The 15456-nt window shown below is 39.3% G+C and overlaps 1 protein-coding gene across 4 annotated transcripts; it reads left to right on the forward strand.

Moving 5' to 3' along the window:
• The first annotated feature begins 554 nt into the window (after positions 1 to 554).
• rbm26 (RNA binding motif protein 26) lies at positions 555 to 15176 on the forward strand. Of its 4 annotated transcripts, none has more exons than XM_053498882.1 (22): positions 555 to 958; positions 3141 to 3259; positions 3366 to 3511; positions 3586 to 3677; positions 4349 to 4602; positions 4969 to 5232; positions 7060 to 7287; positions 7380 to 7550; positions 7865 to 7999; positions 9006 to 9117; positions 10328 to 10499; positions 10706 to 10876; positions 11674 to 11784; positions 11872 to 11946; positions 12033 to 12155; positions 12567 to 12641; positions 12750 to 12917; positions 13043 to 13147; positions 13304 to 13507; positions 13718 to 13804; positions 14513 to 14626; positions 14822 to 15176. In XM_053498882.1, exons 1-22 carry the CDS (start codon positions 900 to 902, stop codon positions 14909 to 14911), a joined length of 3075 nt encoding a protein of 1024 aa, XP_053354857.1. In that variant the 5' UTR covers positions 555 to 899; the 3' UTR covers positions 14912 to 15176. The 4 variants fall into 4 exon arrangements, with proteins under 4 accessions (XP_053354857.1, XP_053354858.1, XP_053354859.1 ...); XM_053498883.1 differs by having other exon boundaries at positions 3589 to 3677; XM_053498884.1 differs by having other exon boundaries at positions 3366 to 3502.
• The last annotated feature ends 280 nt before the right edge of the window (positions 15177 to 15456 follow it).

Here is a 15456-nt window from a genome sequence, read left to right on the forward strand (position 1 = left end):
TAAATTAATAAATAAATGGATGGATAGTTGGATGGATGGATGATTAAATTAATGAATGGATGGATAATCAGATGGATGATTGATTGATTGATTAAATGATTGGTTAAATAAATGGATTAATGGATATTTGATTAAATAAATGGATGAATAAATAGATGGATGATTGCTTTAATGAATGGATGGGTGATTAAGGAATGGATGAATTAAAGCATTAAAGAATGCGTGGATGGATGAATAATTAAATTCATGGATGGATGGATGGATTAATTATTAAATGGATGAATGATTAATGAGTAAATGGATGGATGATTACATTAATGAATGTGTGAATGAATTATTAAATGAACTGATGGATGGATGAATAATTGGATGGATGATTACATTAATGAATGTGTGGATGAATGAATGATTGAATTCATGAATGAATGAATGAATCCCTCAGATACACTAGTCTTGTAGCGCGCCAGGCTGTCCCGTATTCTCGCGAGATCTTCCCACGAGAGTGATCTCAGCGCTTTTTTTTTTTTTTTTTAATTCTCGCGATATTTCAGAACGTGAGTAAACACTCGCCATTTGTGAGGAAAAATCGAGAAAAAGTCGCTGTGAATGTACTTTAGACGTTTCCCCGACAAAGTTATCGGCTCTAATTCCTCATCGGGGCGGATGTTAGTGTGAAGTACCCTGCGCTATCCGCCTGCCCTGCTGATAAAGAACGAGATGTTTGCAGTAATTCATGAGACCTGCGCGTAGTTTTGGCGTTAGCATTAGCCTTAGCGTAAGCCTTATCCCCGGGCCTGGTGTGTAGTTAGCTTAGCACTTTTCTCACCTTCAGCACTTCTGGCTGCGCAGTGTAAAAGAGTGTGTCCGTGTTTAGTTAAATTTTTTTTTTTCTTGGAAAAATGATGATTGAAAACCTCGATGCCTTGAAGACGTGGCTCTCCAAAACCCTGGAACCAATGTAAGTGTATCAGTTAGCCTGTTAGCTTAGCATAACAACCTGCAGATGTGTTCAGTTAGGAGCATGGATTTGTGTTTAGTTTCAGTCAGCAGTGATCATTCACACAGCTGTTTAGATAAAGTCTGCAGTCTAAAACTAAACTGTTGTAAAGATCCGCACTAATGTTTCTGTTAAAAATTAGAATTAGCATGCGTGTATATTTTATTCTATTCATTTTTTATATTTAATTTAACAAATGTAATAATAAGGATTGAGTTCAGTGGATTTAATTTTTGTATTATTAGAAACATGTTTATTAGTAACTGGTTAAAATCCAAACAAAAATATTCTTGTGATGTATATATGAAAAAAAAATATATATTTTAAATATTTCTTGCTAAATAATAAAAAATATGAATATTGGTTTTAATTTAATGCAGGTCTGTTGAATGTAATAAAATTATAAAAATATACAGACTAAAAAGATGTTAAATTATTTTATTTTTTAATGACTAGCATTTCTGAAGTGTGTTTAATATAATGTTTAAATAAATAGAATAAAATTAAGTGGGCACTTTGTCATCCTCGTTCTATATTATATACTTGAAGTGTTCTCTTAATTTTATTTCTTTTTTTAAAGGCAGTATATATTAAATACTTAGGCTTGATCTCAGTTTGACTCAAACTGGTCTGGATATTTATACGCGTAGGCTTAATTCCAGTTTGATTCAAACACATTTTAATTTATTCATAGCGTTATGTTTACAACCTTAAAGAATCAGAAAAACTGTTTAATAATTTTAATATCAGAATGTTGAAAAGATCAAGATAATTATTCCATTAAATACAATTTATATAACAACCAGTTGCTTTAAAACAAGCTCCTTAAAAACAAAAACAGCAAAAAAGGAACAAGCTTTATTTAATACGCAAATTCTTCACGCTGCTTCCCGAACCTTTTTGAAAGTCGTGCGTGGTCAATTGACAGAGGGCTCAGTGTAATAGTTTATAAATGAGCAAATAGTTTGGGTTTGAATAAAATCCCATCGAGGCGACACTGAGACCAACCAGGCAGAGCGAATGCTCTCAGGTGTTTCCTTTGAGACTCGCGACTTCTGCTTGCGTGTCTCACTCGGTTGCATAACTTGCACCGAATTAGACTGATCTGAGACTGATCATGGGCGATCAGGCTGAAAACCGTCCGATCCATCGGTGCGTTTGAAATTAATTAATTTTTAACCTTTAATTAATTTAGTGCTTGATTTGTCAGAAGTCAGATATTACAGTAGATACCCTCGCATTCATTTTTTAAGTTTTGTTGTGTGTAAATTTATATAAGGGTGAGTCAAAAAACATTATCCGCACTCTGACTGTAGAATTCATTTAAATAAAGTTTTTAGAAAAGGCGATATAATTTTCCGACATGATCTCCTTGCTTTTTAATACACTTTACTGATCTGTCAACACGCTTTTGTATTCCATTATAAAAAAATTAGCCACGATTGCACCGCTGTCTTCACTTTATCATAAGTGAATCTTCATTCTTGTTGGGCCACTTCCCTTGGATATCAGTCCTCTGTTTAATTCGAAATTTATTCTTCAATAAAGTCTCATTGTAACGAGCGCTGTTGATTATTAAACCTTTTTCCTGATTGTTCCAATACTTCTGGCCCTTGAGAATCCCAGGAAACTGTAGGCGTTGATGAATTTTCCAGCTGATGGTTTAGATTTTTAAACTTTTTCTCGGTCTGTGATTGAGTATGTCTCCGTTCCATGCTCTATTGTTTACTTTCAGGCTCGTAGTGATGAATCCACGTCTCCTCACCAGTAATGATTCTCTTTAATAGACTTCAGTTCACATTTTGTTTACAGATATTCAAACTCTCTTCTTATGCTCTTCTGTGAGTTGTTTCTGCACCTGGCACACTCTCAGACCACCAAAAAAAATAATAATTACTGCATGCTGCTCTTCTTTTATGCAAATCACAAGTGGAGCATTTATTTTTGTTTGATTACTTATGATCTGATGTAACAAGTTCACACCTGCACAGCAGTGACCCGGGAGACGGGAAAGCAGCCAACAGACGCTTTAATATAACAGTTTATTTTCGAACGTGTTAATTGGACTTTTTTTGTTTATATATATATATATATATATATATACACAAAGAAAAACACGTCGTCTTTGCTGTCCTTCGTGCAGATGTGATGCAGACCCGTCTGCGCTTGCAAAATACGTGGTGGCCTTGGTGAAGAAGGACAAGTCGGAGAAGGAGCTGAGGGCGCTGTGCATAGACCAGTTGGATGTATTTCTCCAAAAGGGTGAGTGAGACATTTCCTCAGTATTTTTATTTATTTATTTTGTGTGTGACTAAACGCTTCAGTGATCGCTATGTGATTCTGACTCGCCTTTCTCGTGTCTGTGCAGAGACTCAGATGTTTGTGGATAAGCTTTTCGAAGCTGTGAACACAAAGAGCTACCTACCTCAGGGTGAGACCCCAGGGTCCGGGGGCAGGACAGAGGGTCACACACGCTCCGACAAAGACGAACAGAAGAAGGAGGAGGTGAGAGAGGTGTGTGTGTATGTAAATACACATTTATATATTGTGTGTGTGTTTGTATAATTTACCATTTTGTGTCTTTGCAGCAGCTGAGTAGGGAAGATGATCGGGAGAAGAAGTTTTCTAGGAGACTAAACCACAGCCCTCAGGGCAGCTCCCGTTACAGTCGAGACAGCAGGTGAACACAAACACACACACACACACACGATTTAAATGAACAAGCTGACATGGCAGCAAAACAAGCCCTTACAGAAACAATTAGAGAGTGTAAATTAGTAAATATTAAATAAATGGGACGAATGTCAAAACAACAAATTATGTGAAATAAGCCCAGTGGTGGGGAAAAAGATCCTTCAGATCCAAACACGACCAAGTCGTATATACGAGTTGCCGTATCGGCCATGGGAGTTTGACCCATAAGTATTTTTTGAAGGTCGAGGATGCTCCAAAATATCTGCACTGCAGCATTAATCTGAGTATAACGCAAATATGTTTAACCTGCTCAAGTTTAAATGCTTTGAGACAACAATTTCTACCAGAACAAACTTTAAAGAACTTATTCTCCAAGGACCCCAGAATTCTAGCAAAAGTGCTTCTGAAGAACCCTGGGTAAGATCTGGTTCTGGACAAGATGTTATAATGTAAATTATTTATTCATTCATTAAAAATATATATATTTTACCAACTTTTAAATACCTTACATTATTTATATATATATATATATATATATATATATATATATATACATGAAATAGCCTGTAAGGCTGATATGGCAATAAACCCTGATACAAACATGATTATAAATATTATTTTAATAAATGAATCGCTGGTTGATCTTTCAATTCACAGGAGGAGTGATGAGCGTAAGAAAGACGATCGGTCCAGAAAGCGAGAGTACGAGCGTCCTCCACCCAGACGTGACTCGTATCGCGAACGCTACAATCGGCGCAGGGGGCGGAGCTACAGCCGTAGCCGGAGTCGCAGCTGGAGCAAAGACAGACTGCGCGATCGTGACAGAGAGCGCGATCGAGACAGAGAGCGCGAGAGGGAGAGGGAGCGCAGCAGGACGCGCACTCGCAGCCGCTCCAGGTCTAGGAGTCGAGGTTGGCGCACACACACACACTAACACCATACCGCTGTATTGATAGGTTTATGTTTACATTTACATTTACATTTGGGCATTTAGCAGACGCTCTTATCCAGAGCGACTTACATTTTTATCTCATTACACATCTGAGCAGTTGAGGGTTAAGGGCCTTGCTCAAGGGCCCAACAGTGGCAACTTGGTGGTTGTGGGGTTTGAACCTGGGATCTTCCGAACCGTAGTCCAATGCCTTAACCACTGAGCTACTCCTGAGCTACTAAAGCAGAGGCCACGCCTCCTTACGTACCATCCACATAAACTGTACACTGTCCAAATAAAAATATACACTTTTTAATTAATAAAATTATTTATTTTCTTTCCACAGAGAGAGAATCTGGAAAACCGAAATATGATCACGAGCGGCCAGAGGGCGGCGCCACTGAGGCCTACGTACCCCCGCCCATTGCCTCTGCTCCTAGCACCTCCCATTTCATGGTGCCCGCCCTCAACAGCACCATCACAGTCATTGCTCCCACTCACCACGGCAACAGCACCACGGAGAGCTGGTCTGAATTCCACCAAGGCCACGTCCCACCGTACGGCAGAGCAGCTCCGCCCCCTTCACGCAAGCGTTGCCGTGACTACGACGGTAAGAAGGAGCATAACAGGTCTGAGGGATCAGACTAATTGCGTTATTTATTTTACTTGAGAGGTGAGATTTTTTTTCACATCCAGGTGAGATTAAAGATCAGTTTACACTATACTCAGTATTTTTTGTGTCTTTCCTATTAAAAGAGAGGAATTAGACAAATGTCACTGACCACATCATATTCCGTCTGTTCAGGTCTAAGCAGAAAGAGAAGCACGTCTCGGGTCTAATTGGTTTAAAGCGCACTCAAGTTTCTCTTCTTTAACTCTTGTTTAGTTGAAAATCTCGACATAAAAGACGACCTAAACTATCTACAGTACATATACAAGAACCAAGAGACCATATGCAACAAGATTTTTATATTTGTTTTTTGGATTCACCTGTCACCTAACAGGAACTATATTTTATCACCTAACAGGAACTATATTTTAACGCCTAACAGGAACAAAATTTTTATCACATGCAAAGCCTCATTTATATAAATAACTTCAGTGTCCATTCAACCAGTAAGTGCTGTCCTCACCACCCTCTCGGAAGCATTTCTTAAACTTAAAACTATCTGATTGTAATCGTGTCAAATCTATTTATGTGCTAAATTAAACGCTGCACAATTCTCACTACAATGTGACTCATGGCTTTTTTTTTTTGGTTAATTGGTACTGTTATTTTACACTGTGTTAGGGTGACTGATAATGCTAATGTGAATACAGTCCCCTAAAGGGCTGTATTGAGGGCGCATCAGTGTTATGCCCCAAAATGCCCCTCTGCCATGGATTGCCCCCCCTCAACATAATCGCTATCAAATATTGTATTAGAACATAAATTCGTAGGTTAATGGTTTACAAATTACAAATTGCATGAGACAATAAAATAAATATGTTGTATATGGAAAAGTATAAATATAATTTCTCGTATACTTTTATATTGTTTATTTTATATTAAATTAGTTTTGTCTAATTTTTCAACATAAACACTATTTATTTTTATTATATATAAATGTTTATTTGACAAAGCCCTAAAAAATAAATGTGCCACAAAATAAACATTATATAAGAATTTGTATTAATGGTCTTGACAGCTGTCACGTGCCTAGAGTTTATTATAATAGTAATATATTTGTTGATGATAAACCTATGAATTTATTTTGTAATATAATATTTGATAGCGATTATGTGGATGGGGCAATCCATGGCAGAGAGGCATGTTAGCGCATAACATCGGAACGAATTATGCTCGTAATCCAAGGTTCCACTGTATATATTTAGCAGAAGTTAGGCATACATGTCTATGTTTTTTGTGTTAGTCTATTTTTATTTTATTTTATTATTACTATAACAGCTTAAGGAGCAACATGTTTGTGCACTTTCTAAAGATTTTAGTTCTGTTTTGAATAAAGGGTTGTAAAGAAACTATTTTCTCAGGTTTCTGTTGTTTATCCGATTAATCTAAAAAAATAATCGTCAGACTAATCGATTATTAAAATAATCGTTAGTTGCAGCCCTAGTCCCCGACTTACGAACGAGTTCCATTTTGACATCGTGTTTGTAAGTCAGATTTGTTCTTAAGTTGGACAAAATAAAGCATACCAATCCACTTGACTAAAGCTGAGAGGTGCATCTGTCCCCTTTCCTCAAACTGCCATCATGTGCCCATAAACCATAACAGCATGGACCATAAGTACCTACTTAATCTCGCACATCTAAAATTTAACTGTGTCGTCTTTTGGTTCCACATTATACGAGACCCCGCCTTTAAATTGCGAAATACTACATTACCTTATGGAGAGGCTGAGGAAGTTTTTATTTATTTATTTTCTTCCTCCCACAGAGAAAGGTTTCTGTATGCGAGGTGATATGTGTCCGTTCGACCACGGCAGCGATCCGGTAGTTGTGGAGGACGTAAACCTTCCCAGCATCCTCCCCTTCCCTCCCGCGACTCTGCCTGTCGGCGAGGGTCCGCTCCCTCCGGGTCTCCCGCCACCTCCCGGTCTACTCCCGCCTCCTCCGGTCAATCTCCGGCCCCCGCTGGCACCGGGTGGCCTCCCACCTGTCGCAGGTAATGTTTTATCACTCTTGGATAAGAATTGAACTGTTTTAGTGATCTACATGGATAATTTGTCACAATAAAACATTTTTGTGTGTGTTCAGGTCCTCCTCCTCCTCTCCCAGCTCTGGATGCTCCTCCAAACTCCATGACAGGCTCAGTCCCCTCCATTGTCTCCACGTCTCGTCCTCTTCTTCCCCAGCCTCCGCTTCACCTGGTCGCCGCGGGCATCCGACCTCCACTCGCACAGCCTCCGCCCCCCCTCTTTACCACAGGTAATCACTCGAACCCTTTGTGCATTTCAAAATAAAACGTTTATACAGTCAGGTTTGATCTGTTGTTTTGGTTGTTTTTGTAGCTTGCACACACTTCTGAATTCCTTGACTCCTGTGTATCAGTAGTAGTGTTGAGTAAATGTCTAAATTAAGATACGAAGAACAACTCTAAAGCTGCTATCCGAGTAAAAGAGATCAAAAGAAAGATCAACATAATGAGTGTGCGTGTTTGTGTTAGAGGAGAAACAACCTTAATGCTGCATAAATCCTCCAAGTACACAGTTTGTGTTTTGTTTTTTTTCCCCCACTTTTAGACTCATTCGAACCGGACGTGTACAACCCTGAAGCTCCCAGTCTGAATTCTCGCCCTGCGTACAGACCCCGGGTCAACGTGCAGAGACCAAACCTCATAGGCCTCACTATGGGAGAAGTGGATCTGTCCCCACGCGGTAATGTCTAATGTAGTACGTCTGTAGTGCCGTGAAAAAGTATTTACTTCCCCGTTTGAAATATTTTTTAAGTTTGCATATTTGTTACACTTAAATGATTGACATCATCACACCAATTTTAATATTACACCAAGTTAACTTGTGTAAGTACAAAATGCAGTTTTTAAAGGATTATTCGATTTATTAGGTCAAAAAAAAAAAGTCCAAACCAGCCTGTCCCTATGTGTAAAAGTGACTGCCTCTAAACCTATTAACTAATTGTTCCACCCTTGGAGAAGAACTGCAATCAGATTGCGATGAGTTTGTTTATTTGTTAGTTTATTTGACAGGGACATTGTCATTGTCGTTGATTTACATATGTTATTTATAATATAAATAATATACAGTGGACCCTTGAATTACTAGGACAATTTATTCCAGAAGTGGGCTTGTATTTAAAATCGCTTGTAAATCGAAGCCGAATTTTCCCCATAAGAAATAATGGAAACTCAAATTATTTGTTCCACAGCCCTCAAAACCCCATTAAAATAAATAAACCAAAATATAAAGAAAAAATCTAACAAAATAACCTGCACTTTACCTTTTAAAAAAAGGAAAAATAAATCTAGACAGAAAAGTGTTTCCTTTCTGCACGCAGGCGCTGTGTATGTGTAAAGCTAAAGTAAGAGGAGAGGAGGACTCAGCCCCTTCCCTTTTGTCTTATACAGTAACACTTCCTCCACTCTTATTTGAGTTAATTAGTAAGGAACGCTAACAGAATCACTGCTCTAAATTAAAAATAAAAAAAACGAACCTGCACTTCGTGAAGGCGCGAGGTGGTGTGTAAAGGCGAGAGGAAGGGGGGTGTGTGTGAAGAAGCACAGTGTCCAATGGTGACGGTGCATTCGTAGTGACGGTGCATTAGTAGTAATTTGGTTCTGCTTACTTCCGAGTCATTATATGTTAAACGTTTGAATGGAAATGTTGGCAAATATATATTTTTGTAAATCCTGTATGATCTTTACAGATAAAATGATGAACAGCAATACTGCACGGATTGTTTTAGAATCAGACTCCAGGAAGAGGGGGGCGGGGCCTCACGACGGGGGACTTCCTCCTAAAAAGCCTTGGTTTGATAAGTAAGTGAGAACAAACAAGATTAATAAGTTTTATTCCTTATATATACTATGTGTACGTGAAGTATTGTGTAAAAGTTTTAAGCAAGGGTGAGGGTGAAAAAATGCTGTACACCAGTATATAGTACTGGTAATATTTTATTTTTATCAATTCACCAAATGGAATAGAAGAGAAATCTAAATCAGATCAGTATTTGGTGTGATTACCATCTCCCTGCAAAACCACAGTTTTTAAAAAGAACTTGCCAGGTAGGTTTTTCCAAACGTCTTGAAGAACTAACCAGAGATCCTTTTTTGAGATCAGGGCTCTGCTGATGCAATGTAACTACCTTGTAACCTGTTCTAACACGAAACCGTCTTCCACAGCCTCACCTTAGTAGCAGGGTTTGTCTGTTCCTCACCCAGGTTTAAGCCCTTTCTGTTCCAGTTAATGACTTTTTGATAATTAGCACCTGCTTAATATAATTGGTCAATCATTCTGATCCTACAAAATCCCAGAAGTGTTGGAATTGGTGCTGGTTTGAAGTCAAAGGGTAGTCAGGTTAGTTATTGATTAGACTTCATTTTTCTTGCTTTTTACCTTTTGTTAACTAATGAATAATAATAAAAAAAAAAAAAAAAATATATATATATATATATATATATATATATATTTAAGAGCATTATTACTTGACATTTTAATGCACAAAGACTTTTAGCTTTTCTGAAATAGTTGTTGGAAGACCAGTATTGTGTCAAAGGCATTTGTAAAACCCATCAAGCTCCATGATAAAACTGTTTCTCATAAAAACCTTCCCAGGAAAAGGCAAGACCAAAACTTACCTCTGCTGCAGAGAAGTTCAATTAGAGTCACCAGCCTCAGAAATCACCAATTAACAAACAGCACCTCAGATTAGAGTCGTTATGAAGGATTTACAGATCATAAGTAGCAGATACATCTCAATATCAACTGTTCGAAGGAGATTGTGTATTTTGAATAAACGCCTTGAAATTAGAAAATGATCCCAGACTTTTAAGCGGTAGTGTATGTGTATGTATAGATATTTAACAGCGTATCTATAGATATGGATGTGTGCATGCATGTATCTGTATATGCACCTTTTTAATAATTGCTGTTTTTATTTTTATTTTTTTATCCTTTTACTACTTACTTGCATTCATTGCCATTCCCCCCCCCCCCCCCCCCCCTTTCTCTCTCTCTCTCTCTTTACAGGCCAAACTTCAACAAGCCCAACCATCACGGTTACCATAAGAAAATGCCACTGTCTCTTCCGCTGCCTCTGCCGAACACTAAGTTGGCCATCCGGCAGATCCCTCCCGCGCTGAACAACATCAGCAAGCTCAACGAGCACTTCAGCAAATTTGGGAAGATCGTCAATCTGCAGGTAAACACTCAGTCTCAGCCTCATCATTTATTATTCAGCACGTTCTGTATTCATGCTCCGGTCTCTCCCTCTGTGTGTGTGTGTTAAGGCAGAGTCTTTCCCGTTTGAGATTATCTAAGAGAAATTATTTTCAAATATTAGGCATTTATGATTCCTGTTGAGTGTATGTCATAGTAATGCAATAATAATTTTGTGTGTGTATGTAGGTCGCCTATAACAATGACCCTGAGAGTGCTCTGATCCAGTTCGAGTCTCCTGAGGAAGCAAAGCGCGCTATACACAGCACCGAGGCTGTTCTCAACAACCGATTCATCAGAGTGCAGTGGCACAAAGACGACGGACTGCCTGGCACACACACGCACACTCCGCTCAGCATGGTACACACACACACACACACACACACACACACACAATCTCTACAGGTAGCCCCCGACTTATGAACATTCGAGTTACAAATTTTTACAGATGTGAATGGTCCACAGTTCTATGAACATTCTAGATGTAAACAAATCACAGAAGTAGCTCATGTGTATTGTACACAAACAAACAAACAAACAAAAAAAAACACTGCAGTGCACCAGATACCAATATTTACAATACTATACAATATTTTCAGTCTAAAGTCCGGTATATTGTATGTGTCTAGAAGAAAGGCCCCACCCACCTGTTTCAATCAATCAGTACTATGATGATAGAAAATGTCGGTTTTGTAAAGCTGTACTCATGGTGAATAATTCAAATTTTATGAAAATCCTCATCAGTTCACAGTCCAATATAGTGCAAAACAGCTCTGACAAAAAAAAAAAAAAGGCGCAAAGACAAAACGGTAACGTTTCACATTTCACTGGGAGAAGATTTTTTCTTAGGATCTTTATATTGATCTTTATATTGTATTTTTGTGTCAAAGGCGTTTAAGACTCACTTTGTCAGACTTATGAACACATTCTGTTCCAGGATCACGTTCGTAAATCGAATTTGTTCTTAAGTGGGGGACTACCTGTACTTGCTTTGTGTATTTAAGTTAATCAAGATCATGTGACTCGTACACTCGAGAACGTTGGTGATTATTAACATATCCTTCAATAGAGACTTTATTTTTATTCATTAATGAGGCTTTATCATAATCAGTGACTGTAAGTGTAAAACGTGTTGTGTGTGTTTGGTGTTGTGTCAGAGTGTGCAGCAGCCTGAAGCTACCAGTCTGAAGCAGTCAGTGAAAGATCGTCTCGGTCCCCTCCCCTCGAACAGCACAGAGCCAATGCAGGATGCCACGCCCCCATCACAGGTTACCCTGCTGTTTTAATTCAGACAGTGAGACGTCACCCTGCTCCCTGATTCACACTTGTATAATAATTTGTGTGTGTGTTTCCAGTCTTCACAGAGTGCAGCGCGGTCATCGGTGAAGGAGCGTCTGGGCTTCTCAAAACCGGCGCCTGCTGAAGGAAAGGTGCGCCGTCATTCTGTTATAAGCACCTCAGAATTGTGATGTTTGTGTTTTTATGAAGGACTGAAGACTTTAATTCGTCTCCGCAGGTCTTCTCCACGTCCACCGGACTCACCAAGACGTTTTATAACCCCGCCGCAATGAAGCCAGGCCACAAGGCGGCGTTAACGGGGGCGACTGCCAGCTCCGAGGATGCGCTAAAGAAGAAGCAGGTCAGGCCTCATTAACTCCCTGTTTTGATGTCGATTTATTTTGGTGTTAACACCAGGATGGGAACAAAACAAACATTTCCTTTTAAGTATTGGTTGGGATTAAATAATTTATACAAGATGCAGAATAGGACACTTGAGGGCTAAACACATTTTTTGCTATCAAGAAAATTTACCATAGTGTTCATTATCATGTAAAACTCTTCTGTCAATCAAACATTTTATTTGAATGAAATTTTTTTTACTAAGTTAAATCCAAATTAAGTTTTAAAGTTCTTAGAAATAAAAAAAACTCAAGCATCTCATCTAGTTTTAATATCGAATAACAAAAACTGACTCGACTATGAATATAGCTGACATGGCGGTTAAAAAAAAAGCTAAATATTGTGTTTACTTGTCATCTCTGTCCTGTAGGAGGCGCTCAAACTTCAGCAAGACGTGAGGAAGAAGAAGCAGGAGATCCTGGAGAAGCACATAGAGACTCAGAAAGTAAGGCTTAAACCAAAATACCACCATTAATGTTTTCCAGTTAGTGTTTGTAGCAGAGATCTGTTCACTGATCGAGAAACATTGAATTTTGTGTGTGTGTGTGTGTAGCTGCTGATTTCTAAGCTAGAGAAGAACAAGGCAATGAAATCAGAGGACAAAGCACAGCTGATGCAGACACTGAACGCTCTGACAAACAGCATCAGCAAACTGCAGGAGGAGATCAAGGGCCTGTCGAGCGCGCACACACTGCACAGCGGCGTCAAAACCAAGGCTCAGGTACGACCGGACACACACACACTTGTTACACTACACTTGCATATCTGTCTCTTTGTATTGAGGTTCTGTCTTCCAGAGTAATTCAGCTTGTGTGTGTGTGTGTGTGTGTGTGTGTGTGTGTGTAGGCTCAGAAGGAGTTGTTGGACACTGAACTCGATCTGTACAAGAAAACACAAGCTGGGGAAGACACAGCACAACTCAGACTGCGATACACACAGCTGCAGCTCGAGGTACTCTTACACACACACACACACACGCTGCTTTGAAGTCTTGAAGGTTCCAGTAGGAGGCAGTAGTGTTTTTTTTTTTTATTTATTAAGTTAATTATTTATTAAACATTCATTCACTTCCTCTTTCTCTGTGTTCCTCCTTGTCTTCCTCCCCAGGCGGCTAAGAGGGGCATTCTGACCCCAGGGCGAGGGAGGGGGGCCCATGCCCGGGGTCGGGGGACAGCGCGGGGGCGTGGTCGTGGTATTAGGGGCAGACCGAGGGGGCTTCCTGCTCACTCTGTGGTGGATCATCGACCTCGTGCTCTGGAGATCAGCGGGTTTACCGAGGCTGACCGAGTGGACCTGCTGCCACACTTTGCTGTGAGTCTCACGCACACACCCACACCGTCAGACACAACATGTAGACGAGCCACGTCTCAAACTCCATGTTCTCTATTCTATTTAAATCCAGGATCTTGGATGTGGCGAAATTATTGACACCCCTAAGGAATATGTATACTGTAATATGTGTCAACAAAAACATGCTTGTTGAATGTCAATAAATGTGGGTGTTGTTTTTTTTTTCTTTAGCAATTCGGTGAGATTGAGGACTGTCAGATGAAGGACTCGAGTCTTAGTGCTGTGATCACCTTCAGAACCCGAGCAGAAGCTGAACAGGTACACGTGTGCTCTCTCTCTCTCTCTCTCTCTCTCTTTCTCTCACACACGCACACACACACAATCAGTCTTTTTCTTACTGATGTTTCCTTAGAACCTAACTAATGATCATTTACGGAAACTGCAAATACACTCCACAAATTTTTATTATGGCTTTTTTTCCATGTCAATATATAAATATTTTTATGCGTTTTAACAATTAGGAACAATATAATATTTACAAATTTTGTAACATAAATACTAACACAAGGTCAGATAAATTTCTGTATAAAATATAATACTGTATAATTTTTTCGCTACTGTAGAGAAAAAAAACAAAGCAACTGTAGAGGGAAACAGAGCTTGTGATGGTGAAATATTACTGTATTTACTCTACAGTACTGATACCAAAGAAAACAGCAGCGCATAACAAAGCTAGGATGAATTACAGTACATGTACAGTATAGAGGTAGCATCTGTATTTTAGCACTGCGGGAGACGGAGCAGTACAGCATACGGGCTTACCTTTACTTTGTGCTTTTTTCTTCTCTTCTTTTTTTTTTTAAGGATAATGTATTAAGCTGATTTTATTTGTTTGTTTATTTTTGGGACCGCATCTAGAATTTGCTGTTTTTCACAATTTGCGAGTGCTCTAGGGTCTCACACAGACCCTCTAACGCTTTGTATCTCTCTTTCTGATGCTCGTGACTTTACCTTCTCCTCCTGCAGGCTGCCGTTCATGGTGTGAAGTTGAACAATCAGGATCTGCGTCTGTCCTGGTACAAACCGGCCGTCTCTCTAAGCGCGGCCGACGCTGACGAGGCAGAGCCCGAAGAAGATGAGGTCAGCTTCACATCTCGTTCACACCACAGTGTGTAGTGTCTGTGTTAGAATAGATTAGCACCCTGACACAATACAGGAGCAAGTGTGTGTGTCTGGTCTTCACAACACGTCCTGGAGCGATGCATGATTATACAGCTTGTAGATAAACAATTAGATACACAGGTCACATCATTTTTTTTTTCTCCCCCTCTGCAGTTCCAGGAGGACTCTCTGGTGGACGACGCACTGCTGCAGGATGACGACGAGGAAGACGACGATAACGAATCACGCTCCTGGCGTAGATGAAGATGTCTCTCAGAAGAACATCACCACCACTGTCGCCACAACCACCGCCACCACCGTCACACCATTTCCTGTTTCCATTTTATTTCTTTTTTGTCAAATGCTTGTTTTTAATTAAGAGGCTGTTGACCACAAGTACGCTGTCCATGGTTCATGTATTAGCAGTAACTCTGAGCCGATATCTCACTCAGCGCGGTTCTTCTTCTTCCTCTTTTTTTTTGTGTGTTTTTCCACAATGTAACAAATAATAATAATAACATTGCGTTAAGTTGGTGTATGACGAGAAGCCACATTTCATTCATAAACATTGAGATATGATAGCTAACTTTTTAAATTCAAGAAGCATGTTGGGTTCACATGTCTGTTTTTTTTTTTTCCTCATTTAGCACAGTTAGCCCTTTGAGCTACTGTAGTTTGTGTCCGTGTACATATTTTATGTATGAGTTTTAATGATTTGTATGACTGCTTTGCTTCTCCCGGCTTACTGAAATGTCAAAAAAATAAAGAATTGAAATGGTCTAGGAAAAAAATCAGCTTAAAAAAAAAGA

This window comes from Clarias gariepinus, chromosome 6 (assembly GCF_024256425.1).
Source record: "Clarias gariepinus isolate MV-2021 ecotype Netherlands chromosome 6, CGAR_prim_01v2, whole genome shotgun sequence".
NCBI lineage: Eukaryota > Metazoa > Chordata > Actinopteri > Siluriformes > Clariidae > Clarias > Clarias gariepinus.